Source organism: Ailuropoda melanoleuca, chromosome 15 (genome assembly GCF_002007445.2).
Source record: "Ailuropoda melanoleuca isolate Jingjing chromosome 15, ASM200744v2, whole genome shotgun sequence".
NCBI classification, from domain to species: Eukaryota; Metazoa; Chordata; class Mammalia; order Carnivora; family Ursidae; genus Ailuropoda; species Ailuropoda melanoleuca.
The window spans coordinates 11,738,877-11,764,473 of record NC_048232.1 but is presented as its reverse complement, the minus strand read 5'-3'; the positions used below and the strand labels follow the sequence as shown (position 1 = coordinate 11,764,473).

The window sequence follows — 25,597 nt, the reverse complement described above, 5'->3', positions numbered from 1 at the left end:
AAATCTTTTATTAAGGCCTTCCTAAGATTATCATGAAGTAATAAGCCACATGAAAGACAGCGAAAGAGAGAGAGCTCCGAAAAAGTTGATTAGTCCACGCTGAATTTCCTAATTAACCTCTGCGAAGCCAAAGTCAGATTTGCTTTCTACACATCTCGACAAGAGACCCACACAGAAAATGTAACCGTGTCTGCAGAGGAATCCTGCAAAGCAACAACGATTATTGTCAGGAGGCCACGCGTCGGGAACAGGCTTTAACGCCGGAAAGCTTTGACCCAGCGCATTCGCGGGGCGCGGGAGGAGGGCTGGGCCGCCGCTCCCCGCAGCAAGGGACCTTCTGGCGCACCCTCCCGCGTTCTCCCCGCTCCGCGCCGGGTCTGGGGGGTACGGACCAGCGCGNGACCCCGGCCGCGCCCGCCGCCCGCTCCCGCCGCCGGCATGCTGCGCCCGCTGCTGCTCGCGGCCCTCTGCCTGGCCGGCCGGCTCGGAACCGCCCGCGGCTGCCAGCTGCCCTCTGAGTGGAGACCGCTGAGCGAGGGCTGCCGCGCCGAGCTGGCCGAGATCATCGTGTACGCCAAGGTGCTGGCGCTGCACCAGGAGGTGCACGGCCTGTACAACTACCTGCCGTGGCAGTACGAGGCCAGAGACGCGGGGCTCCTCTACTCCGCCGAGATCGAGATGCTGTGCGACCAGGCGTGGGGCAGCATGCTCGAGGTGCCCGCGGGCTCCAGACTCAACCTCACGGGCCTGGGCTACTTCTCGTGTCACTCCCACACCGTGGTCCAGGACTACTCCTATTTCTTCTTCCTCAGGTGAGCGCGGCACCTCCCGCCCTCAGCTCCTCCTCCAACTATTTGCGTGACGTCCCGAGGGCACCGTTCTCCGGAGCCAGGTCAGGAGCAACAGGGAGTCCTGTCCGTACCATTTTGGAATACGCCTTGGGCTCCTTTCCTTACTCTTGATTCTCTCCTGCTCCGTGGGACGTCTCGACAAAGGGCCTGGGTGTATTTGGCTAAGGCTGTTAAAAACAAAACAAAAAACCGGGAGTGATTTTTGTCCTTAATACATAGAAGTGTGTTTCAGGCAGAAGCCCAAGGTGGTTTCCAAAAATCCATTTGACTCTTCTTTAAATTTATACTTTTAATTGGATTCACCGGGAGTAGCTTGGGATGGTGGGGGGGGGACCCCAAACTTCGAAATTACACTCTCGTTGGAATTCTGGCTCTGCCCTTCCTGTGATTTTTGGAGCAAATTGTCTTTTGAAGAACCTCCGTATCCTCACTTCCATAATGTGAGAACCCAGGTTGGTTGAGACCAACGCCCAGTAATTATGTACAACACCTGGTGCAGGTTAGCAGCAGAAGGAATAGTCACGCTATTCCGCACCTGCTTAAATGCCAAGATAGGCATGGTGTGGAATGCAGCCCAGCTGTTCCTTTGTTTCACCCCTTATCACCACCAGCCGACCGACCTCCGTGCTGGGCTTTTCAAAATAGCAAAGGTTTATGTGGGGGCCTTTTGGGGGTATGGAGACCTGGCTCATAGTGCTTTGAAGAGCATAGGTGAAACAGGCTGGAGGTTCTTTCTGACTGGAGACTCCTGGAATCTTGTCAAGTTCCATGAAAGTTGGCCTGCAGTCAAGACGGAATTCATGTGTATAAGAATACAGTCAATGGGTTTGAAGTTTGAAATGGAGAACGGCAGGTGGAACCATAAAGGTCTTGGCTGCATTAGCGTGATGTAGGGCAGCTGAGAGAAACCTTGAACTGGAATGTAACCTGCATATCAAGCTAGTGAGTGAATTAATCCGCAGTTGAGACTGGTAGCGGTTCCTGTTTTCCCAGTCCGTGAAGCGGCAACAAGGGCATTCGGAATGATTGTGACCCGTCTCCGGATTCACTTTTAGCTCTTGAGATTTCACATCCCTCTGAGAAAGAAAACCGTAAGATCCACCAAGGGGCGTTCCTAAGCTCATGGCAACACATGTTTCCCGTATTGAAGCCAGAACCTCTAAGTTTAGAATACATGGCGTGCTTTGTGTTGGCTTGAGTGGTTTAGTGAGATTAAGTTGTTTTTCTTTTTTTTTTAATTGCTAGGGAAGTATAGTTTCTAAAAAAAAAAAAAAAATCAGCAAGGAGTGAGATTGTATCCTTCTTGATACAAAGAAACTTAGGTTTTTCATGCTTTTCTTTAGGAAGGACAATGAGATTCCAGCTATAAAGCTATTAGTCACTGAAACTTTATTTTCCAAAGAAAAAAGCTGGAGAACTTGGGCAGACATTATATTTTCCTGATTTTTATCATGAAAGAGCTTTGTCCAGTGGCTCTGTGGTGATCAGCCAGCTCTTTCATCTTTCCCTCTGATATATTTACAAAAAGTGAGGGCAGAAATAGGGAGTCAACTGGTAGTCTGACAGATTTCCATTTCACAGGGTTGTGTTGCCCTGAAGTGTGTTAACAACTGCATACAAATCATTCCTTCCCTGTTATTCTGGGACCCAGTGAGACGAGAACAGATTCTGTGCAGTGTCACAGGAGAAAGTGGCAGTGGAGGCTCCCTGGTGAGCCCCACATCCCCTCTTTGTGCCGGAGTGTAACTTCGACCTCCTCTCCCTCTATGGCATTTCTTTATCTTTCCAAGGGGCGATTTATCCTTAGCTCTATAAAAATGTTAACATCTACACTGCACTCGCTCTGTGCCAGATACTTTATCTAATGCAGTCCTTCCGCCACCAGCGAGAAGGTGCTAGTCTCCTCCTCTTTTTACAGACTGGAATAGTGAAGCTTAGATAATTGAGGAAATTCATCTCCTGTCAGATAGAAGATCAGTAGCAATGGCAGGATTCGAACCTGGGTCGTAAGAACTGGCTTTCCTTTGATCGAGAAACAACAGTCGGCGAGAAAGAAGGCCACTTGGGAGATTTACAAGTAGACAAACACATAAGCACACCCCCTACCCCCCACAACCCTTCGCCAAACTCCCCTTTGGGAAAACCTTAAGGATAGACTCCTGTAGTGTGAGGCAGAGAGTTGTCAGTCTTTACAACTCTTGATTAAAGCTGGTATATCTTATGGCTGTCCAAGCTACAGTTCTGCTTTTTTCCTCTCTTTTATCCCATTAGGATGGATGAAAATTATAATCTCTTGCCCCACGGAGTCAATTTCCAAGATGCCATCTTTCCAGACACCCAAGAGAACAGAAGGATGTTTTCCAGCCTTTTCCAGTTTTCGAACTGTTCTCAAGGGCAGCAGCTGGCAACTTTTTCCAGTGACTGGGAGATCCAGGAAGACAATACGGTAAGAATTGCCTGTTTCCTTTGTCAGAGCAAAATAATAGAATAGCTACATCTTGTCTGAGTTTCGTGACCAAAGGATTCAAGAGTACTCTTCCAGAAGCCCAGACCAAAGAGCGTTATCCCTCCTGTTCCCCTGGCTGTTAAAACAAAAAATAAAAAAAACCCCAAAAAACCCACTGCTCGTAAACCAGATTCCCCAGGCTTTACTAGTTAGTTTGGGGTTCCTCATAAAGTGAGAGAACAGATGGAATGAAGGTTGGCACACGGCCTCCGTTTTGTCTCCTGTAAGATGGAAACAATCTACATATTGGGTTGATGAATATGATTTAACTATGTAAAAAGGGAGAAAGCGTTTAACCTAGTGCCTGACAGAGCAAGTACTCAGTACATGAGAGCTTTTATGACTATTACATCATTACTGTTATTGATAGCATGAGGCTCTAGGGACTTTTCTAAGGAAGAAGAAAAAGTCCTCAAGGAAATGGTTGCCCTAGCTAACACTTCCATGATCGTCAACTCTAGTTGTGAAGACCTAGAGGTACAGGGTGGCCACAGTGGTTGTGGAACATAAGGCTTAAGATAATTTGGGGTCTGAAAATATAAAAGGGATCTGCCCCTCTGGGACAGATGCCGGAGTTGGGGGGAGATTTTGAAGACTGTCCCTTTCCCAGATGGCATTGCCATACTCGAGCGGGAATGATTGTAGGACTGGGTCAGTAGAGCAGGTGGCTCTGGTCCCAGTCTCCCATCGGAGATGTTTTCAGGCCAGTGTGACAGACTGCTGGGAGCGTTCTGATGTGGGGTTTTAGGTATCTCATGGGACAAGGACTATTTGTATGGGTTGATGAACTAGTTTGCCCATGTTAAGTGGCTCATATGGTCCCCAAATCTAGAAGTGTACAGTGTTGTAAGTCAATGTAGGATTCGAACCTGGGTCATTAGAACTGGCTTTCCTTTGATTGAGAAACAACGGTCGGTGAGAAAGAAGGCCACGTGGGAGATCTACAAGTAGACAAACACCTCGGACGCCCACCCAACCTGGGTCCCACCTACTCTTCAAACAAGTAGCTACTATTACTAGTTTCTTGTAAATGTTGGCATATTGTCAACCAACAAATAATTCAAACTTCTGTTATTTACTGTTGTTTTTGACAAAAATGGCAGCCCACTGTGCACACTTTGCTATACATTGCCTTTATTCACAAGTAGATCTTGATCTTTCTATATCAATGTAGATAACATTTCGTTAAATGGCTGCGTAGTGGGTTCCATTGTATGCACGTGTCACAGTGTATTTAATCAAATCCTCTGCTAATAGGTGGTTCGGTTGGTTTCCAGTACGTTGCTATTACGAAGAGTGTGGACATGTAGGATATCCTACATACCTCATTTTGCGGGACTGCGGAGCCCAATCTTTAGCAGATATTAATGCCTACTATAAAGCAGCTACTGTGTTAGGTGCTAGTTTTTCTATGTTGGGCAAAATACAAAGTCCCTGTTCTCCTGAAGCTTATAGTCCTACTGTTGGTGATTGACCGAATCAAAAGACTGTATTAATGATTGCATAATTTTATTTTTTTTTATTAATTTTATTTTATTATATTGTGTTAATCACCATACAGTACATCCCCTGATTCTGATGTAAAGTTTGATGCTTCATTAGTTGCGTATAACACCCAGTGCACCATGCAATACGTGCCCTCCTTACTACCCATCACCAGTCTATCCCCTTCCCCCACCCCCTCCCCTCTGAAGTCCCCAGTTTGTTTCCCATAGTCCATAGTCTCTCATGTTTCATTCCCCCTTCTGATTACCCCCCTTTTCTTTATCCCTTTCTTCCCCTACCGATCATCCTAGTTCTTATGTTCCATAGATGAGAGAAATCATATGATAATTGTCTTTCTCTGCTTGACTTATTTCACTTAGCATTATCTCCTCCAGTGCCGTCCATGTTGCAGCAAATGTTGAGAATTCGTTCTTTCTGATAGCTGAGTAATATTCCATTGTATATATGGACCACAGCTTCTTAATCCAGTCATCTGTTGAAGGGCATCTCGGCTCCTTCCATGATTTGGCTATTGTGGACAATGCAGCTATGAACATTGGGGTGCATATGGCCCTTCTCTTTACTACGTCTGTATCTTTGGGGTAAACACCCAGTAGTGCAATGGCTGGGTCATAGGGTAATGATTGCATAATTTTAAATGGAAACATAAGCTCAAAAAAAAAATCAGGGAATCTGACCTAGACTTAAGGGTAAAGAAAGCCTTCTCTGTTGAATTGATACTGGAGCTAAGAGCCGATGGATGAAGAGGCATCCTAGATCAAGGAGAGATGAGTGCAGTCCAAAGAAAGTCTGTGCAAAGTCCCTGTGGTGGCAGAGTGCGTGGTGCCTTTGAGGGAGTGAAAGAAAGCTACTTGGCTGGGGGCACCTGGGTGGCTCAGTCGTTAAGCGTCTGCCTTCGGCTCAGGGCGTGATCCCAGCGTTCTGGGATCGAGTCCCGCATCGGGCTCCTCCTCTGGGAGCCTGCTTCTTCCTCTCCTGCTCCCCCTGCCTGTGTTCCCTCTCTCGCTGTCTCTCTCTCTCTCTCTCTCTCTCTCTCTCTCTCTCTCTGTCAAATTAAAAAAAAAAAAAAAAGCTACTTGGCTGGAGCAAAGGGAGTGAGTGAGAAGGATGGGACAAGAGGAGGTGGGGCCAGACCTAGTGAGGATTTGGGCTTTGTCCTAATAGGAATAGGAAATCTTTTATGTTGTGAAAGGGGCGATGGGGGTCAAATTTACATTTTGAAAAATGAACTGGGGTGGAAGGAATCCAAATGATGTGAGAACAGGTGGTGTTTATAAAGCTACCAGGTAGTTGCTGAACTACCGTAGAGGCAATAGGGATGGAGTAAAATGGAAAAATTTGGGAGAGATTTAAGAAATAAGTAGGTGTTCCTGATGGCTTGGTTGCAAAAGAGGTGGAGGAGGGCCAAAGATAACTTCTGGGTTTCTGGCATGTGAACTGTGTGCCGAAGACCGACACTGAGAAATGTGTATAGGAAAGGTTTGGTAGGGGAATTCACATGTCAGATGCTGAACGTACAGAGTTGAGGTGTTTTTAAGCCATCTGAGCCATTTTGCACCAGGTGAGATCTTGAATACTAGTTGGATCTGTAAGTTCGGAGGTTTGAGAGGAGCTCTAAGTGGAAGATAGACCTTTGGGACTTAATAATTAGATATCAGTTGAGAACGGATGTGAATGCGATTTTTAAGGGCGAGCATGTAGGGAGAGCAGAGTATAGGCCCTAGGGTAGGACTGAGCCTTTGGAATGCTAATACTGGTTGAGAAGGAACAGTCAGAAGGTGAGGGAAAGCCAGGAGAGTCAAGCATACATAGTGTTTCTAGGAGGATGAGTGATCATCAGAGTCAAAAGCTGTTGAGAAGTCCAGTAAAACGATGACTGAGAAGTAACCTCTTTGGTGACATGAGGACAGTTTCTGTAATATGAGGGAGTAGGATGGTGGGGCATAAGTGAGGGTAGACAATTCTTTGACGAAGTTTGCCTGTGGATGCTTTAATACATATAGAGCTGCAGATCAAGGGGGTAGAATAATTGAGGGGAGGGGTTTTGTTGTATTTAAAGATGGCAGCCATCCTGTTCACACGACTTGGTCTCTGTTTTCCTACTCTTCAGACACTGTTCAAGTCGATGAACTACCCAAGGGCAGGGATATCTGTTTTGTTTACTGTCGTATACTTGTGCATTTTTTATGGGTCTTACACATTTGTTAGATGAATCCTGTCTCTTCATTCAGAGAGATCTGATGTCTAAGGAAGCAGAAGGCTTCTCTCTCATTTTCTACATTAATATCGAAAATCCATATACAGTAAAAATCACTCTCTTGCATATGGTGTTATGAGTTTTGATAAATGCACATTGTTGTGTAATCACAACTACAACCACAGTGCGGAAGAGACCATCACTGAAAAGAACCTCCCTTCTGCCCTTTTTTGGTCAGACCCTTCCCTAACCTGAACTCACAGGAACCAGTGATATGTTCTCCAATACTAGTTGTGTATTTTCCAGAGTGTCAAATGAACAGAATCATACAGTATGTTGCCTTTTTGTTGTTGTTGTTGTTGTTGTTAGTTTGGCTGCTTTTACTTAGCATAATACATTTGAAATTTGTGTTGTGTTTATTAGTAGTTCACTTTATTTTTAAGCAGAGTATTCCGTAATAGGGATGTACCATGGTTTTATTTACCCAGTCATCCGTTGAGAGAGATTTAATTCACAATTTTAGGCTACTAGAGCTCCATAAAGACACATGTACAGGTTTTTGTATGCACATAAATTTCATTGTGTCTTCGGTAAATACCTAGGATGGGTTTGCTGGGTCATTCGGTAAGTGTGTGTCTAACTTTGTAAGAAACTGCAAAACTGTTTTTGAGGACAGCAAGTGTTTTGCATTTGTAGTAGCAATGTGTGCAAGCTTCAGTTTTGCGTCCTCATCAGTACTTGGTATGGTCAGAGAAAATAGACATTCTAATAGGTGTGTGGTAGTATCTCAGTGTTTGTGTGTGTGTGTGTGTCTGTGTGTGTCTGTGTTTGGTTTGTTCTTAGATTCCACGTGTAAATGAGCTCATATGGTAACTGTCTTACTCTGATCTATTTCACTTAGCATAATGCTCTCAATGTCCATCCTTCGTCCACTGTTGGAAATGGCAGGGTTTCCTTTGTAAAGGCTAAATAATCTTTGTATATATACACCACAGTTTCTTTATCCCTTCATCTGTCAGTGGACATGTAGGTTGTTTCCCTGTCTTGGCTATTGTGAAAGATGCTGCGCTGAACATGGGAATGCAGATAAGTCTTCAAGGTACTGATTTCATCCAGTTTGGGTTTATACCCAGAAGTGGAATTTCTGGATCATTTGGTAGTTCTATGTTTAATTTTTAAAGGAACCTCCATATTGTTTTCCATAGAAGCTATATCAGTTTACCTTCCTACCAACAGTGTATGAGGGACCTACCTCTTCTCCACATCCTTGCCAACACATGGTATCTTCTAGTTTTTGGATAATAGCTGTCCTAACAGGTGCGAGGTGATACCTCGTGGTGCTTTTGGTTTACATTTTTTTGATGATTAGTGATGTTGAGCATCTTTTTGTGTGTGTTGGCCCTCTGTGTGTCCTGGAAAAGTGTCTGGTCAGGTCCTCTGCCCATTTTTTAAAATTTAAATTCAATTTAGTTAACATATAGTGTACTATTAGTTTCAGGGGGTAGAATTTAGTGATTCATCAGTTAGATACAACACCCAGTGCTCATTACATCAAGTACCCTCCTTAATGCCCATTCATCCAATTGCCCCATTCCCCCCCCACCTCTGTTCCAGCAACCCTCAGTTTCCTATAGTTAAAAGTCTCTTAGGATTTGCCTCCCTCTGTTCTTGTCTTACTTTATTTTTCCTTCCCTCCATGTTCATCTCTTTTGTCTTTTAAATTCCACATGAGTGAAATCACATGGTATTTGTCTTTCTCTGACTCTCTTGCTTAGCATAATACCCTCTAGTTCCATCCATGTCATTGCAAATGGCAAGATTTCATTCTTTTTGATGGCTGAATAACATTCCATTTTGTGTGTGTGTGTGTGTGTGTCTGTGTGTATATAAATATAAAAAAATCACATCTCCCTTATCCATTCATCTGTCTATGGACATCTGGACTCTTTCTGTATTTTGGTTATTGTGGACATTGCTGCTATAAACATTGGGGTGCAGGTGCCCCTTTGGATCAGTGTTTATATCCTTTGGGTAAATACCGAGTATTGCAATTGCTAGGTGGTAGGGTAGCTCTATTCTTAACTTTTTGAGGAACCGCCATGTTTCCCAGAGTGGCTGCACGAGCTTGCTTTGCCACCAGCAGTGTAAGAGGGTTCCCCTTTCTCTGCATCCTTGCCAACATTTGTTGTTTCCTGAGTGGTTAATTTTAGCCATTCTGACTGATGTGAGGTGGTATCTCATTGTAGTTCTGATTTGGATTTCCCTGATGCCAAGTGATGTTGAACATTTTTTTTTTTCATGTGTCTGTTAGCCATTTGTATGTCTTCCTTGGAGAAATATCTGTTCACGTCTTCTGCCCATTTCTTGACAGCTTTTTTTGGTTTTATTTTTTTGGTGTTGAGTTTGGTAAGTTCTTTACAGCTTTTTGGATACTAGCCCTTTATCTAATGTGTCATTTGTGAATATGTTTTCCCATTCCAGAGGTTGTCTTTTAGTTCTGTTGATTGTTTCCTTTGCTGTCCTCTGCCCGTTTAAAATCCGATTTTTTTTTTTTTTTGGTGTTACGGGAGTTCTTTGAATGTTTTGGATATTAACCCGTTATTGGACACATCCTTTGTCAATATCTTCTCTCATTCAGTAGGTTGCCTCTTCATTTTGTTGATGGTTTCCTTCATTGTGCAAAAGACTTTAGTTTGGTGCGTCTCAATTTCTTATATCTGCTTTTGTTGCTTTTGCCTGAGGAGACTTACACAAAAATCTGCTCAGACTGATGTCCAAGAGTTTACTGCTTATGTTTACTTTTAGGAATTTAATAGTTTCAGGTCTTATGTTTAGAGTTTTAAATCCATTTGCAGTTTATTTTATGTGGTGTAAGAAAGTGGTCCAGTTTTCATTCTTTTCTTCATGTAGCTCTTCACTTTTTCCAACACTATTTATTGAAGAGACTGTCGTTTCTCTATAGTGTATTAGTATATTCTTGCCTCCTTCTTTGTAGATTAATTTACCATATATGTGTGGGTTTATTTCTGGGCTATTCTATTCCATTGATCTGTGTTCTGTTCTTGTGCCAGTACCATACTGTTTTGATTACTATAGACTAGTAGTATAGCTTGAGATGTGGGCGGATGGTCCCTCCAGCTTTGTTGTTCTTTATCAAGATGGCTTTGGCTCTTCATGGTCTTTTGTGGTTCCATACAAATTTTAGGGTTCTATTTCTGTGAAAAAATGCCATTGGTATTTTGATAGGGATTACACTGAAGGTATAAATTGTTTTGGGTGGTATAGACATTTTAACAATACTAATTCTTCCAATCCATGAGCATGGTATGTCTTTCTATTTGTCTTCTTCAATTTATTTCATCAATGCCTTATAATTTTCATAGTACAGATGTTTCACCTTCTTGGTTAAATTTATTCTTAGGCATTTTATTATTTTTGATGCAATTGTAAATGGCACTGTTTTCTTTCCTCTTTCTGATAATTCATTATCAGTGTATAGAAATGCAACAAATGTCTGTATATTAATTTTGTATATTAGGGTTTCCTATATTTAATGTCCTATCATTTGCACATAGAGACAGTTTTACTTCCTCCATTCCAATTTAGATACCTTTTCTTTTTTGTCTAATTTCTCTGGCTAGGACTTCCAGTACTATGTTGAATAAAAGTGATGGAAGTGAACATAACCTTGTCTTGTTTCTGATTATAGGGGATGAGTTTCCAGCTTTACATTGTTGAGTATGATGTTACCTGTGGTTTTTCATACATGGTGTGTATTAGGTTGAGGTATGTTCCTTCTGTACTCACTTTGTTGAGATTCTTTATCATAAATGGATGTTTGGTTTTTGTCAGGTGCTTTTTCTGCATCTGTCATGATAATCTGATTTTTATCCTTCATTTTGTTAATGTGCTGTATCATGTTGGTTTTTGTGGATGTTGGATCATTGCTGGAATAAATCCCACTTGATTGTGGTGAATGATCCTTCTAATAAATTTTTGAATTGGATTTGCTAATATTTTTGCATCTATGCTTATAAATATTGGTCTATAATTTTTTTGTAGTGTTTTGGCTTTGATAACAGAGTAACACTGGCCTTAAAGAATGAATTTGGAAACGTTGCTTTAATTTGTGTGAATAGTTTGAGAAGGATAGGTATTAACTCCACTTTAAATGTTCAGTAAAATTCACCTGTGAAATTGTCTGGTCTTGGAGTTTTGGGAATTTTCTATTACTGATTCAGTTTCATTGCTAATAGGCTATTCAGATTTTACATTTCTTCTTGATTCCGTCTTGGAAGTTTATATGTTTTTAGAAATTTATCGGTTTCTTTTAGGTTTTCCAGTTTGTTAGTCTATAATTGTTGGTAGTACTCTCTTATCCCTTGTATTTCTGTGGTGTTAGTTGTAACTGCTCTTTCATTTCTGACNCTGTGCCACCCAGGCGCCCCTAACTCCACTTTAAATGTTCAGTAAAATTCACCTGTGAAATTGTCTGGTCTTGGAGTTTTGGGAATTTTCTATTACTGATTCAGTTTCATTGCTAATAGGCTATTCAGATTTTACATTTCTTCTTGATTCCGTCTTGGAAGTTTATATGTTTTTAGAAATTTATCGGTTTCTTTTAGGTTTTCCAGTTTGTTAGTCTATAATTGTTGGTAGTACTCTCTTATCCCTTGTATTTCTGTGGTGTTAGTTGTAACTGCTCTTTCATTTCTGACTGTGAGCTTTTTTTTTTTTTTCCTTGATGAGCTGGTTAAAGGTTTATCAGTTTTATCTCTTCAAAAAACCAGTTCTTAGACTGATCTTTTCCTTTTGTAATTTTAGTCTCTATATCATTTGTTGCCCCTCTGATCTTTATTTCCTTCCATCTACTAACTTAGGGCTTTGTTCTTGTATTTCTAGTTGCTTTGGGTGCAGGTTTAGATTGTTTGAGGTTTTTAGTTTTGTTTTCTTTTAACGTAGGCCTGCATCACTATAAACATCCCCCTTAGAACTGCCTTTGCCATGTCTCAAATATTTTTGAACATTGTGTTTCTATTTTCATTTGTCTCAAGGTGTTTTTTGATTTCTTTTTTGATCTCTTCCCTGGGTTAGTAGCATGTTGTTTACCCTTTGTGTGTTTGTGTTTACTCCAGTTTTTTTTTTCTTGTAATTTCTAGTTTCATATCTTTTGTGGTCAGGAAAGATGCTTGATATGAATTTAGTCCTCTTAAATTTATTGACTTGTTTTGTAGGTATTCATATGACTAGATCAAGCAAATATTAACAGACATAAAAGAAGAAATCAACAGTAATACGTTGAGTGAGACTTTAAAACCCCACTTATGGCATTGATACATCATTCAGACAGAAAATCAATAAGGAAACAGTGGCTTTAAATGACACATTAGACCAGATGGGCTCAACAGACACACATGGCACATTTCATCCAACAGCAGAATACACATTCTCTTCAAGTGCCCATGGAACATTCTCCAGGAAGATCACAAGTTAGACTATAAAACAAGTCTGATTTCTTGATCATTATGCCCTTCTTTGTCTCTCTTTGTTTCAAGTCTATTTTGTCTAGTAAGTATTGCTAGCCCAGCTTTTTTTTTTTTAATTTCCATTTGCATGGAATATCTTTTTCCGTCCCTTCACTTTCAGTCTGTATGTGTCTTTAGGTCTGAAGTGAGTCTCTGGTAGGCAGCATATAGAGGGTCTTATTTTTTTGGTCCATTCTGTCACCCTATGTCTTTTGAATGGAACCTTTAAACCATTTACATTTAAAGTAACCACCTTATGCCAGTTAGAATGACAAAAATTGATAAGGCAAGAAACAATAAATGTTAGAGACGATGTGGAGAAAGGGGAACCCTCTTACACTGTTGGTGGGAATGCAAGTTGGTACAACCACTTTGGAAAACAGTGTGGAGGTCCCTCAAAAAGTTAAAATTAGAGCTACCCTATGACCCAGCAATTGCACTACTGGGTATTTATCCCAAAGATACAGATGTAGTGAAGAGAAGGCCCATATGCACCCCAATGTTCATAGCAGCATTGTCCACAATAGCTAAATTGTGGAAGGCGCCGAGATGCCCTTCAACAGACGAATGGATTAAGAAGATGTGGTCCGTATATACAATGGAATATTATTCAACCATCAGAAAGAACGAATACCCAACATTTGCAGCAACATGGGCGGGTCTGGAGGAGATTATGCTAAGTGAAAAAAGTCAAGCAGAGAAAGACAATTATCATATGGTTTCACTCATTTATGGAACATAAGAAATAGCAGGGAGATCAGTAGGAGCAGGAAGGGAAGAATGAAGGGGGTGTAAACAGAAGCGGGAATGAACCATGAGAGACTGTGGACTCTGGGAAACAAACTGAGGGCTTCAGAGGGGAGGGGAAGAGGGTGGGGGATTGGGCTAGGCCCATGATGGGTATTAAGGAGGGCACATATTGAATGGAGCACTGGGTGTTATATGCAAATAATGAATCATGGAACACTACATCAAAAACTAATGATGTACTGTATGGTGACTAACATAATAAAAAATTTAAAAAAAGTCATTGGTAGTATGTACTTTTATTTCATTGATTATGGTTTTTTTGGCAGCATTTTATTTTTTTGAAGTATAACTAACCTATGATGTTATTATTCAGTAATTCTATACACTTCTCAGTGCTCATCATGATAGGTGCACCCTTAATTATCTATTTCACCTACTCCCTCAATCTCCTCTTCTTTGGCAACAACCAGTTCTATGTTTTTAAGAGTCTGTTTTGGGGTGCCTGGATGGCTCAGTTGGTTAAGGATCTGCCTTTGGTTCAGGTCGTGATCCCAGAGTCCTGGGATCAAGCCCCACATCAGGATCCCTGCTCAGCGGGGGGGTNGGGGGGGGGGGGGGGGGGTAGGGGTGCGCGTCTACTTCTCCCTTTTCCTCTGCCCCGTCCCTGCTTGTCCTCTCTTGCTTTCACTCTCTCTCAAATAAAATCTTTAAAAAACAGACTTTTTTGGGGTTTTTTTTTTGTTTGCTTGTTTTCTTAAATTCCACATACGAGTGAAGTCATATGGTATTTGTTTTTCTCTGATTGATTTCACTTAGCATCATACCTTCTAAATTCATCCATGTCATTATAAATGGCAAGATCTCCTTTTTATGGCTGAGTACTATTCCACTGTGTGTGTGTGTGTGTATGTATCCATATCCATCCCACGTCTTCTTTGTTAATCTATGGATGGACACTTGGGTTGCTTCTATATCTTGACTATTACAAATAATGCTGCAGTAAACATAGGGGTGCATGTATCTTTTTGAATTAGCATTTTTGTGTTCTTTGGGTAAATACTTGGTAGTCGAATTTCTGGATCGTATGGTAATTCTATTTTTAATTTTCGGAGAACTCTTCGTACTGTTTTCCACAGTGGCTGCATTAATTTGCAGTCCTGCTAACAGTGCACAAGGGTTCCTTTTTCTCCACATCGTTGCCAATAGTCATTTCTTGTCTTTTTGATTTTAGCCATTCTGACAGGTGTAAAGTGATACCTCATTGTGGTTTTAATTTGCATTATGCTGATGATGAGTGATGTTGAACATCTTTTCATGTGTCTGTTGGCCATTTGTATGTCCTCTTTGGAAAAAAGTCTATTCAGATCCTTTGCCCATTTTTAAATTGATTATTTGTTTTTTTTGGTGTTGTATAAGTTCTTTTATATATTTTGGATACTAACTCCTTATCAGAGGTATCATTTGCAAATATCTACTTTCACTCAGTAGGTTGCCATTTTGTTTTGTTGTTTCCTTTGCTGTGTAAAAGCTTTTTATGTTGATATATTCCTAATGGTTTAATTTTGCTTTTGTTCCCCTTGCCAGAGGAGACGTATCTAGAAAAATGTTTCTATGGTTGATGTCAGAAAAATTATTGCCTGTATTTTCTTCTAGGAATTTTATGGTTTTAGGTTTCTCATTTAGGTCTGCAATCCATTTTGAGTTTATTTTTGTATATGGTGTTTTTATAGTTCTTCTGTTGCTTTCTTCCCTTGTCTTTGATGACTTTATTGTTATGCTTGGATTTCTTTGTTATTTGTGTGTCTATTAAAGGTTTTTGGTTTGTGGTCACCATGAGGTTTATATAAAACATCCTATGCATAACAGTCTATTTTAAGTTGTCAGTTGCTTATGGTCTGACACATTCTAAGGGTGCTACATTAATATCCCTCAGCATTTTATGTAATTTATGCCATATATTATGTTTTTATTTTGTGTATCCCTTAAATAATATTGTAGATCTGGTTGATTTTGTTCTTCTGTCTCTTAATTTTCATAATAGCTTTATAAATAGTCAATACACTGCCTTTATGTTTGCTTTTATCAATGAGATTTTTCCTTTCACAGTTTTCTTAAGTTTGTTTACAGCCTTTTCTTTTCTGCTTCAAGAAGTACTTTCACATTTCTTGTAAGGCCACTTTAGTGGTGATGAACTCCTTTAACTTCGGCCTGTCTAGAAAACTCTTTCTCCTTCAATTTTGAATGATACATCTTGCCAGGTAGAGCATTCTTGGTTATAGGGGTTTTTTTGTTTGTTTGTTTGTTTGTTTTTTTCCTTTTAGCATGTAGATTATACTTTGCTGTACTTCCTTCTGGCTTATAAAGTTTCGGCTGAAAACTCTGCTCATGGTCTTAGGGGTGTTCCCCTGTACATAACTAGTTGCTTTTTTTGTTGCTGGCTTTAAGATTCTCCTTTTATCTTTCTTTTCTTTTCTTTCTTTTTTTTTTTTTTAAAGATTTTATTTATTTATTTGACAGACAGCCAGTGAGAGAGGGAACACAAGCAGGGGGAGTGGGAGAGGAAGCAGGCTCATAGCAGAGGAGCCTGATGTGGGGCTCGATCCCAGAACGCCGGGATCACGCCCTGAGCCGAAGGCAGACGCTTAACCTCTGTGCCACCCAGGCGCCCCTCCTTTTATCTTTCACTCTTGACATTAAAATTATGTGTCTTGGTGTGAACACGTTCAGGTTCTTTTTGCTTGGGACTATCTAATTCTTGGAACTGGATGTCTGTTTCCTTCAGCAGGTTCGGGAAGCGCTCAGCTATTATTTCTTCAAACAAGTTTTCTGCCCCTTTCTCTTCTCTTTCTGGGAACCATATAATGAGAAAGTTAATCTGCCTGATGTTGTCCCAGAGGTCCCTTAAACTATCCTCATTTTTAAAAATTTGTTTTTCTTTTTGCTGTTCCTCTTGGAGGATTTCCACTACCCTCTCTTCCAGATCACTGCTCAGTTCTTTTGTGTCCTTGAATATGCTATTTATTCCTTCTAGTGGATTTTTCATTTCAGTTATTGTATCCTTTTTTAAAATATAAATTCAATTAGCCAACATATAGTACATCATTAGTTTTTTGATATAATGTTCAATGATTCATTAGTTGCATATAGCACCCAGTGCTCATCACATCACGTGCCCTCCTTAATGTCCATCAACCAGTTACCCCATCCCCCCACCCACCTCCCCTGCAGCAACCCTAGGTTTGTTTCCCAGAGTGAGGAGTCTCATAGGTTTGTCTCCCTTTCTGATTTCTTCCCATTCAGTTTTCCCTCCCTTCCCCTATTGTCCTCTGCACTATTCCTTATGTTCCACATATGAGTGAAACCAAATGATAATTGTCTTTCTCTAACTGACTTGTTTCGCTTAGCATTATCTCCTCCAGTTGTATTCTTCAGCTCTGTTTTTTAATATTTTCTCTTTGTGGAAGTTCTTACTGTGTTCATCCATTCTTCTTCCAAGTTTGGTGAGCATCTTTATGGCGATTACTTTGAATTCTCTATAATATACATTGTTTATCTCCATTTCATTTAGCTCTTTTTCTGAGGTTTTGTCTTGTTCTTTCATTTGGAACATTCTCCTCTCTCTTCATTTTGCCTAGCTCTGTGTTTGTTTCTGTGTGTTACATAGATCAGGTAGACATTTCCTGGTCTTGAAGTCCTGTGGAGCCCAGAAGTGCAGTCCTCCTGGTCACCAGAACCAGGTGTTCCAGGGGTGTCCCTTGAGTAGGTACATGCACTCTCCTGTTGTGGCTGGGCTGAGACATGTGGGCATGCTCTTGGGTGGAGTTGATGAGTAGTGTAGCTGGCTGAGAGTCCTACCTGCAGTTGCTATGTGCGCTGTTGCATAGGGCTTCATTCCCTACCCCCGGGCAGGAGCTGCTTTGGTGGAGCACTGGTTCTAAGGCTGTTAGCCAGGTGTAGAGAGACAGGAGCCACTTTGTAGGGGTGCTGGTCCCAGCTGAGGCCACCCGCTGGGTATGGCAGGGTAGGAACTGATCGGGGTGGGGGGGTCACATCTGGCAAAGCAGGAGCTAATGGGGGGCTGAAGAGGTGTGCTGGGTAGGAGGTGCTTTCAGTGTTGGGGGGGTATTCTGCCAAGGCCACCTGCCAGATGTGGTGTGGCAGGAGCCACATTGGATGGTACCTGCTGGGGTGGGTGGGTTGGGCAGGGCGTGTTTGCAGTGGAATGCAGGGGTAGAGCAAATGGTGCTAGCAAGATAGATGGGAAGTGTCAGAACTAGTTCTCATCCAGGTCAGGCTAGCTAGGCAGAAGGAGGGCAAGAAAAATGGCACCTGCCAGCATTTACATTCCTTGGTAGAATTCCTACAGATCCCTGCTCCTCTGGCACATACCCTAAAATTCTTCAACTAACTGGACCTTCAAGTTTGGTCCAGGTGCTTATCAAACTGTTTACTTTGTTCTTGGTCTTGGAGCAAGTGATTTTGTGCATGGGCCCTTTAAGAGTGGAGTCTTGGTGTTCTATAGCCCTTCTGCTTTCCCAGAGTTAAGCTCCACTGGTATTTTTTTTTTTTTAAGACTTTATTTATTCGATAGGGAGAGAGAGCACAAGCAGGGGTAGTGGGAGTGGAAGAAGCAGGCTCCCCACTGAGCAGGGAGACTGGTGCATTGCTCCATCCCAAGACCCTGGGATTATGACCTAAGCTGAAGGCAGATGCATAGCTGACTGAGCCACTCAGGTGCCTCCCCCCTTTTTAAAAGCCAGGCATGGTGGTGCATTTTGGTGCAGGTCCCCAGGGTGCCCTATGTGGGGTTTGAACCCCTCTCTTCTCATGGGACTTCAATCCCTGTGCTATCCCTCCTGCTTGTGGGTTGCCATGCTCAGGGTGTGAGTCCTGACTAAACTGTGTCTGCCCCTCCTACCCTTTTCACTGCGGTCCTTCTATCTTTGGCTGTGGAAGAGTTGTTCTGCTAGTCTTTAGGTTATTCTCCAAGAGACTTGTCTCTGTAATTGCGGACTTAATGTGTTGTTGGATGAGGTGAGCTCAGCAGCCTCCTGTTCGGCCACCTTGATCCTGATCCCACATGCTATGTTCTTAATGTCACTGTTTACTTTGATAAATGTGTTCATTAACAAAATTTAGTTTTAGTTTTTTCTAATACTTCTGTTTGTTTGTTTGTTTGTGTTTTTTTTAGCTTTTATAGAAGTAGGAGTAATGGCACGTCACTGTTACATTATTGCAGTATTCTCTTTTTGTCTATATATTTATCTTAACAAGTTTCATACTTAATCTCTTAGGTTTCTGTTAAGTGTCTTTTATTTCAACTTGAATTCTCTTAAGCATTTTTTTTTTTTTTTTTGGTAAGGCATGTGGTGAACTCTCTAAGCTTTTGTTTGTCTCAGGAATTCTTTATCACCCGCTCATTTTTGAAGGTGGTTGGCATTTTTCTTTCAGTACTTTGAATGTATCACCCCACTCATTTTTGGCCTGCAAATTTTGTCCTGAAGAATCCTTTGATAGTCTTTTTGAGGAGGGGGTGTCACAAGTCACCTTTCTCCTGCTGCTTTCAAAATTCTACCTTAAGCTTTTGGCAGTTTGATAATGTGTCTTGGTATGGGTCTCTTGAGGTTTATCTTACTGGTGTTCTTTAGGTGTCCTAGGTCTGGGTGTCTGTTTCCCCAGGTTTGGGAAATTCCCAGCCATTATTTGAGTAAACTTTCTGCTCCTTTCTTTCTTTCTCTCTCTTTCTTTCTCTCTCTCTTTCTTTCTCTCTCTCTCTCATTCATCCTTTAGGGGCTCCCGTAATGTATATCAGTTGGTCTTCTTGATGGTCTCTTGAGCTATCTTTGCTCTTTTTCATTTTTCCTTTTTAGCCCTTTGTATGTATGTATGTATTTTTATTATGTTAGTCATCATACAGTATATCATTAGTTTTTGATGTAGTTGTTCCTTTGATTAGATGATTTCCAGTGACCTGTATTCAAGCTTACCAATCCTTTATGGCACTTGTTATGGTATGCTATTGAGCTGCTTAATTGAAATTTTTAGTTCAGTTACTCTATTCTTTAACTCTGATTCCTGTTTGGTACTTTTACATATTTAAAATTGCAGCATACAGATCCTGTACATATTTTGTTAGATTTATACCTATTTCATTTTTTTTGGTGTTACGATCAATGGTACTCCTTTTAATGTTTTGTTTTTAATAGCCTGTTGCTTGTCTATGGAAATACAATCGATATATTTTTCACATTAACCTTGTAACCCACAGTCTTGGTAATCTCACTTATTCTAAAAGCTTTTTGTATGTTGCATTTTCTATGTAAATGATCATTTTGTCAATGAATAGAGTTTTATTTCTTCAAGTCCGTGTGCCTTTTGTTCTTAGTGCATTGACTAGGGCTTACCATATGAACTGCATAGTAGTGGTGAGAGTGGACTGCCTATTTTAAGTATGTTAGCTGTAGTTTTTTTTGTAGATAACTTTTATCAGGTTAAGGATGTTCACTTTTATTTCTAGTTAGCTAAGAATTTTGACCATGAGTTGAAGTTGAGTTTTGTTTAGTGCTCTTTCTGCATCTGAGACAATCATGAGATTTTTCTTTAGTTTGTTAATAAAGTGAAACTACATTGATACTGAAACACTGAACCACACTTATATTCTCAGGATAAGCCCTACTATTTATATATTGATGGACTTACTTTGCTAATATGTTGAGGATTTTTTTTACACCTCTGTCCATGAGGAATATTCGTAGTTTTCTTATAATCAAAAAAGGGTATCTGGATAATATTAACTTCACAAAATGAGTTTTGTTCCCTCTTCTTGGATGAGATTCCAGTTAAGATTTTTCTGGATGAGATTGTATAGAATTGGTATTTGTTGTTGTTGTTAAATATTGGTATATTAGTTTACTAGGGATACATAACAAAATACCATACAATTGATGGTTTAAACAACAAATTTTTTCTCTCACAGTTCTGAAGGTGAGAAGTCAAGATCAAGGTACCAGCAGGGTTGGGTTTCTCTGAGGCCTCCCTTCTTGGCTTGCAGATGGCTGCCTTCTTGCTGCCTCTTCACATGTTATCCCTTTGTGTGTGAGCATCCGTCATGTTTCTCCAGGCATCCTCATCTCTACTTACAAAGATACTAGTCATGTGGGATTGGGGCACACCCAAATGGCCTTGTTTTAACTTAATGACTTCTTTAAAGGCCTTGTCTCCAAATAGTCACATTCTGAGGTAGTGGGGGGTCAAGGCTTCAAATCCTGAATTTTGGAGGGACGCAATTTGGTCTATAACAGTTTGGTGGAATTTTTCAGTGAATAATCTGGTCCTGGAGTTTTCTTTTGTTGGAAGGTTTAAATTACTCATTGAATTTCTTTAATAGGTGAGTCTGCTCAGGTTACCTATTTCTACTTCCCTATATCGTGATAACTGTGCAGACCTGGGGCTGAATTGGCCTTAGGACAAGGTGGGTGAGAAAAAAAAATAAGAAAAAGAAGAAATCCAGAGACTTATTCTATGCTCTTTAGTACACTGGGACCCCTTTCCTGGGTCTTCTGGAAAGGAGTGAGGGATTTGTTCTGAAGTTGGTGCTATAAAGTACAACGAGTCAGCCTCTGTTGGTTCAGGTTCCGTTGTCTCTGTTTAGTTTTCAGAGTCCTCAGGTGGTTGCCTTTTGCATTCTTTTTTTTTTTTTAAATGAGGATTTTTTTTTTTAAAGATTTTATTTTACTTATGTGACAGAGAGACAGCCAGCGAGAGAGGGAACACAGCAGGGGAGAGGGAGAGGAAGAAGCAGGCTCCTTAGCCGAGGAGCCTGATGTGGGACTCGATCCCGGAACGCTGGGACCACGCCCTGAGCTGAAGGCAGTCGCTTTAACGACTGCGCTACCCAGGCGCCCCCTGCCTTTTGTATTCTGTGCAGAAATTTTAAGTGTAATCAGTAGGAGCTATAAGCTGTGTTCAGCTTATTTTATTTGAATGGCACTGGAAGTCAATCTTTATTTGATTGGGCCCATTAAGAACATCAGGTCAAGCTTGAGTAGAACATATTGCAGGGAGGAAAAGAACAGCATTTACTTGATTTTTTTTTTCCTCTCGTGATAAAAAGCAAATAGAAATGGGAAAGAGTATCTGTAGTTTTTAAAGTGAGGTTTGAGTCTGCAGTTGATGAAGAAAATCATAAAATCAAGAAAATACCACATCAGAACTCAAAAAGTGAGACTCCTGAAAGCTAGTTGCAATGCAGAAACTGAAACCTTATAAATGAACTGTTTGCATTCCTGCGGGAAAATCCATCTTTAGTCTGTCTTGCACTTTAAATGGATTTTTTTTTAACCCATACCTGATTTTTTGTAACATGATGAAGTAACTATATGGAAAATTAGTTCACATAATTACACAGATCTTGCAAATTTTGAGACTTTTAATTATACAATATTTTAAAAACCCTATTAATATCATCACCAATCTCATTCAGAAAGTCTTTTAGCATTGGGAAAATGTCAAGCATGCAAGGCAGGTTTCTTAAAATTCCAATTTTTGCTTGAAATCTTGAATTTTATCACTGGCAACAAATACTGTGAGTGTTTTTCTTTGAAATGATAGGCTTTATCCATTTTTAACGAAAATGTCTATTGAATACTCAAGTCTAAATAAGTATAGTTTGTAATTTTTTAAGTGAAAACAGTGTTTCAGGAAGAAAGCCACTAGATCAGCTCAGAACTCAATCACCTGAGTGCTTTTCTTTGAGATTGCCGTTGTACTTTGATAAGCAGCAGTGGTGCTTTATGTGTGTTTGATTTCTTTCACACAGTATTAAACATGTGTATTCAAGGGTCAGGATTTAATTAATGATTTTTACTGATTTATCAAAAATATTAAGTGAAGTGTGCCTTTTCTTTTCTGCCAACACAGCACTGAAAGCTACCATGACTGTTAGTATAATTTGATGCTAGTGCCTTGATCTGCACCAAGTGCTGGTAGTTTTACTTACCTTTGCTTTTGTGCCAACAGTGCAAATGTCAAGACAGTGACAAAAACCTCTCAGTATTATTCTGAAAATAGTTTGATCTCTTGGATGCACTGAAAGGATCTTGAGATCCCCCAAGAATCCTCACACTTTGAGAACCACTGTTGTAGACCAACTTGGTGATGGGAGAATAGTAGAAGAGGAATTGGTACTTGAGTGCTCAAGGGTCGGGGACATTTTGCAGTCTGGACTGTGAAACTGTGTGACCTCATGTTGGGGGCCAGAATTTTAGAGGACCCAGAACAAGCGTTGAGCTGGGGATGATTTCGGCAGTTGGATATCCAGCATTGAGAATAGTGGGAAAATGTATAGTTAGGGTTGGACCACATTGTGTAAGGTCATGGATGCTTTGGAAAGAATCCTAGGCTGGGATTTGGGAGCTAAGGATTCTAATTGAGACGCTGCCTACTAACTAATGTTAACATTGCGCAAATCCATTGGATTTATGGATCTTTGTGCCTAGGACATAATTAATATATGTTTAATATTCTTTGGAATTATTTCATCTCTAGAAAATGAAGGTTTTTTTTTTTCTTTAGAGGGTTCTACAAACACTAAACATTATTTCCATTCTTAATAAAACCTTTGAATCAGATGAGCCCAGACAAGTCAAATGGGATGTGGGGGTGGTGACAGAGCTGGAAGTGAGACCGTGATCTCCTTACTTCAAGTCCATGCTATTTATGATCTTCATCCTTCCTGCTCAGTGGTCTCTTGCCTCCCAAACCTGCCTATAGAGTAACTGTTACTTCTTTGACCTACTTTGTACCTGCTTTCCTTCCTTTATCCAGCTGGTCTGGTTTTGTCCTCCAATTATGCCATTAGCACAAATTTAAATTTCTTTGTGGTACTTATCACAAGTGTAATTAAGCAATCATTAGTGCAAATATTGGTTTAATATCTATGTTTCCCATCCAGAGTATAAATTCCAGATAAACTACTAACTCATTGTATTTCCAGGACCTAGCACAGTTCCCTCACATGGTAGGTCGTCCTACTATTGTGATATTTAATAATCTCCAAATTTACATTATTGAAGACAATAAAAGCTTTAGAAAGTCAGAAAGAAGGGATTAGTAAGGCCTTGGAGTCCAGGAAGAGTTCAGGGAAGAGATGGGGGGTTGATCTGGATGTTGTAAGATGACCTGTAGTAGGCTGTCTTCAAAGTGCTTTTGAGGTATGTAGCATCATGCTATTCACTTACCTTTTAGGTGAAAGCTATCAACTTACTCTCAGATTGTCATTACTAGACCATTCCTTTGGCTGGAAAGAGCCAAAACTGAAGTATGGAGGGTGGTGGTCTTGTTCATTCATTCATACCTTTATTTGATGCATATTTATTAAACACATACTGTGTATGAGGTGCTGAGAATTCAAAAGAGAGCAAGAGAAAAAGTTCCCTGCCCTTTTGAGGCTTACATTGCAGTGGAGTGAGCAAAGGAGGGATAGTCAATACATCCACTGATACCTGGGTCAACAAGACAGGTGTCAGATAATTGCAGGTGTTTGGCAAAGACTTAAGAGAATGGTATGATAGAGAGGAGCAGGCAGGTACTTTAGGTTGAGGAGATAACAAACTGACATCTGAATTCTACAGGGCCAGCCATACAAAGATCAGGCAGAAGAGCATTTCAGGTAGAAGGAAAAGCCAATGTCATTAGCCAAGGCTGAAACTGCCTGGCGTACATGGGGATGGAAAATGTGAATGGAGCATCACTTTGGGGTAAGAATGGAACAAGGTGAATTAGGAGAGGTGAGCAGGACCCAAGAGAGTTGTCTAAGCAAGGGTAAGAAGTTTAGCTCTTTGTGCTCTGGGGAACCATTGAATGGAGCAATCCGATCTGAGTGACAAAAGCTTGATTAGGGGACAGCAGTGGCACTGGAGAGAAATGGCAGGATTCAGAGTATACTTCAGAAGTGGAGCTTTTCTTCTGGTCTTCCAATTTGTCCTTGACTGGTCTACTCCTCTGTCCTTACTTTTTAAGACCTCTACTCTGTGTCCTACTCCTGCAGGGCCTTGGGCATCCCCAAGGTGTTGGCTAAATACATTTTGTGCAGCAAAATATTACATTTGTTTTAAGATCTGCATCTATTAACTAGTAATTTGCCTCCTTTAAAATAAAGCTTTAAGACCAATACCATGTGTTTTCACTTATATGTGGAATTTAAGGAACAAAACAAAGAAGACAAAAAACCCCTGGACTCTTAAATACAGAGAACAAACTGGTGGTTGCCAGAGGGGAGGTGAGTGGGGGGATGAGGAAAATGGGGGCTTAAAAGTGCACTTAACATGATAAGCGCTGAGAAATATATAGAATTATTGAATCATTAATATAACACTGTATGTTAATTAAAGTTTTATAGTGACAATTTGCATCTTTATAGGGCTTCTGAATGAGTTCTAACCTGAGTCAGTACCAACTGTGACTTTACATATCACTTAACCACTCTGAAACTCTGTGCCCTTAACTACAAAATGGGTCTGATTATACCTACTAGGCTTCATTCACAGAACTGTAATAAATGAAAGGACCTATTTAAACATGCAAATTATCAGGTATTTGTGAAATGTTCTGTTCTGGCTCTCATGCCCCTACCTATATACCCGTCTTCCTCATCCCGTAGAGCACAAGAGTAAGAATAAAAGATCTTGAGGCCAACAGAACTTGATCCTATCAATGATGATTTTTGAGTACACCCTGCATTCTTGGCACCGTGTTGTGTATGACGGAGAATATAAAAGAAAACTTGGAGTCTGAACTCCAGTAACTAGTTAGAGAGATACAGTTAACCCACGTGGAAGGCTGGATACTGCTGCTGGGCCTTATGGGAGGGGTTTGGGTAGGTGGGGAGGAGGAGTGTTAACGAGGGCCCAGAGTTCAGACTGAGCATGTGTTAGAGCACCATAGAGCTGCATGCAGGGCAGCAGAGGGCAAATGAAGATACATAAGTGGGTGGGTCCACGCTGGAAGTTCTTCACTTATTTTTGAGTATGGGCAGTTCACACTAAGAGGAGGATTCCCTCTGACATGCAGAAGTGATGGCTTGTGGCTGTACCATGCAGGCGATCATTTCCTTTGCCATCAAATACGAGTTACTGAAACCCAGCCATTACTCTTAAACATTGACTAATGCCATCACTGTATTGTTACTTAAAAACAAACAAACAAACAAACCTTATTTTAGAAAAATTAGTTTGACAGGTGGTTGCAAAGAAAGGGAGAGAGG

At 40.7% G+C, this 25,597-nt stretch overlaps 1 protein-coding gene across 2 annotated transcripts in view; it reads left to right on the top strand.

Moving 5' to 3' along the window:
* Nucleotides 1-394: 394 nt before the first annotated feature.
* CCDC3 (coiled-coil domain containing 3) overlaps nt 395-25,597 on the top strand; it is a 122,992-nt gene continuing 97,789 nt past the window's right edge. For both annotated transcript variants that reach the window (XM_034644058.1, XM_002925613.4), the window contains exons 1-2: nt 395-812; nt 3,123-3,297. In XM_034644058.1, coding sequence (XP_034499949.1) covers nt 439-812; nt 3,123-3,297 — 549 coding nt within the window. In that variant the 5' untranslated portion in view covers nt 395-438. The remainder of the gene's footprint in view (nt 813-3,122; nt 3,298-25,597) is intronic.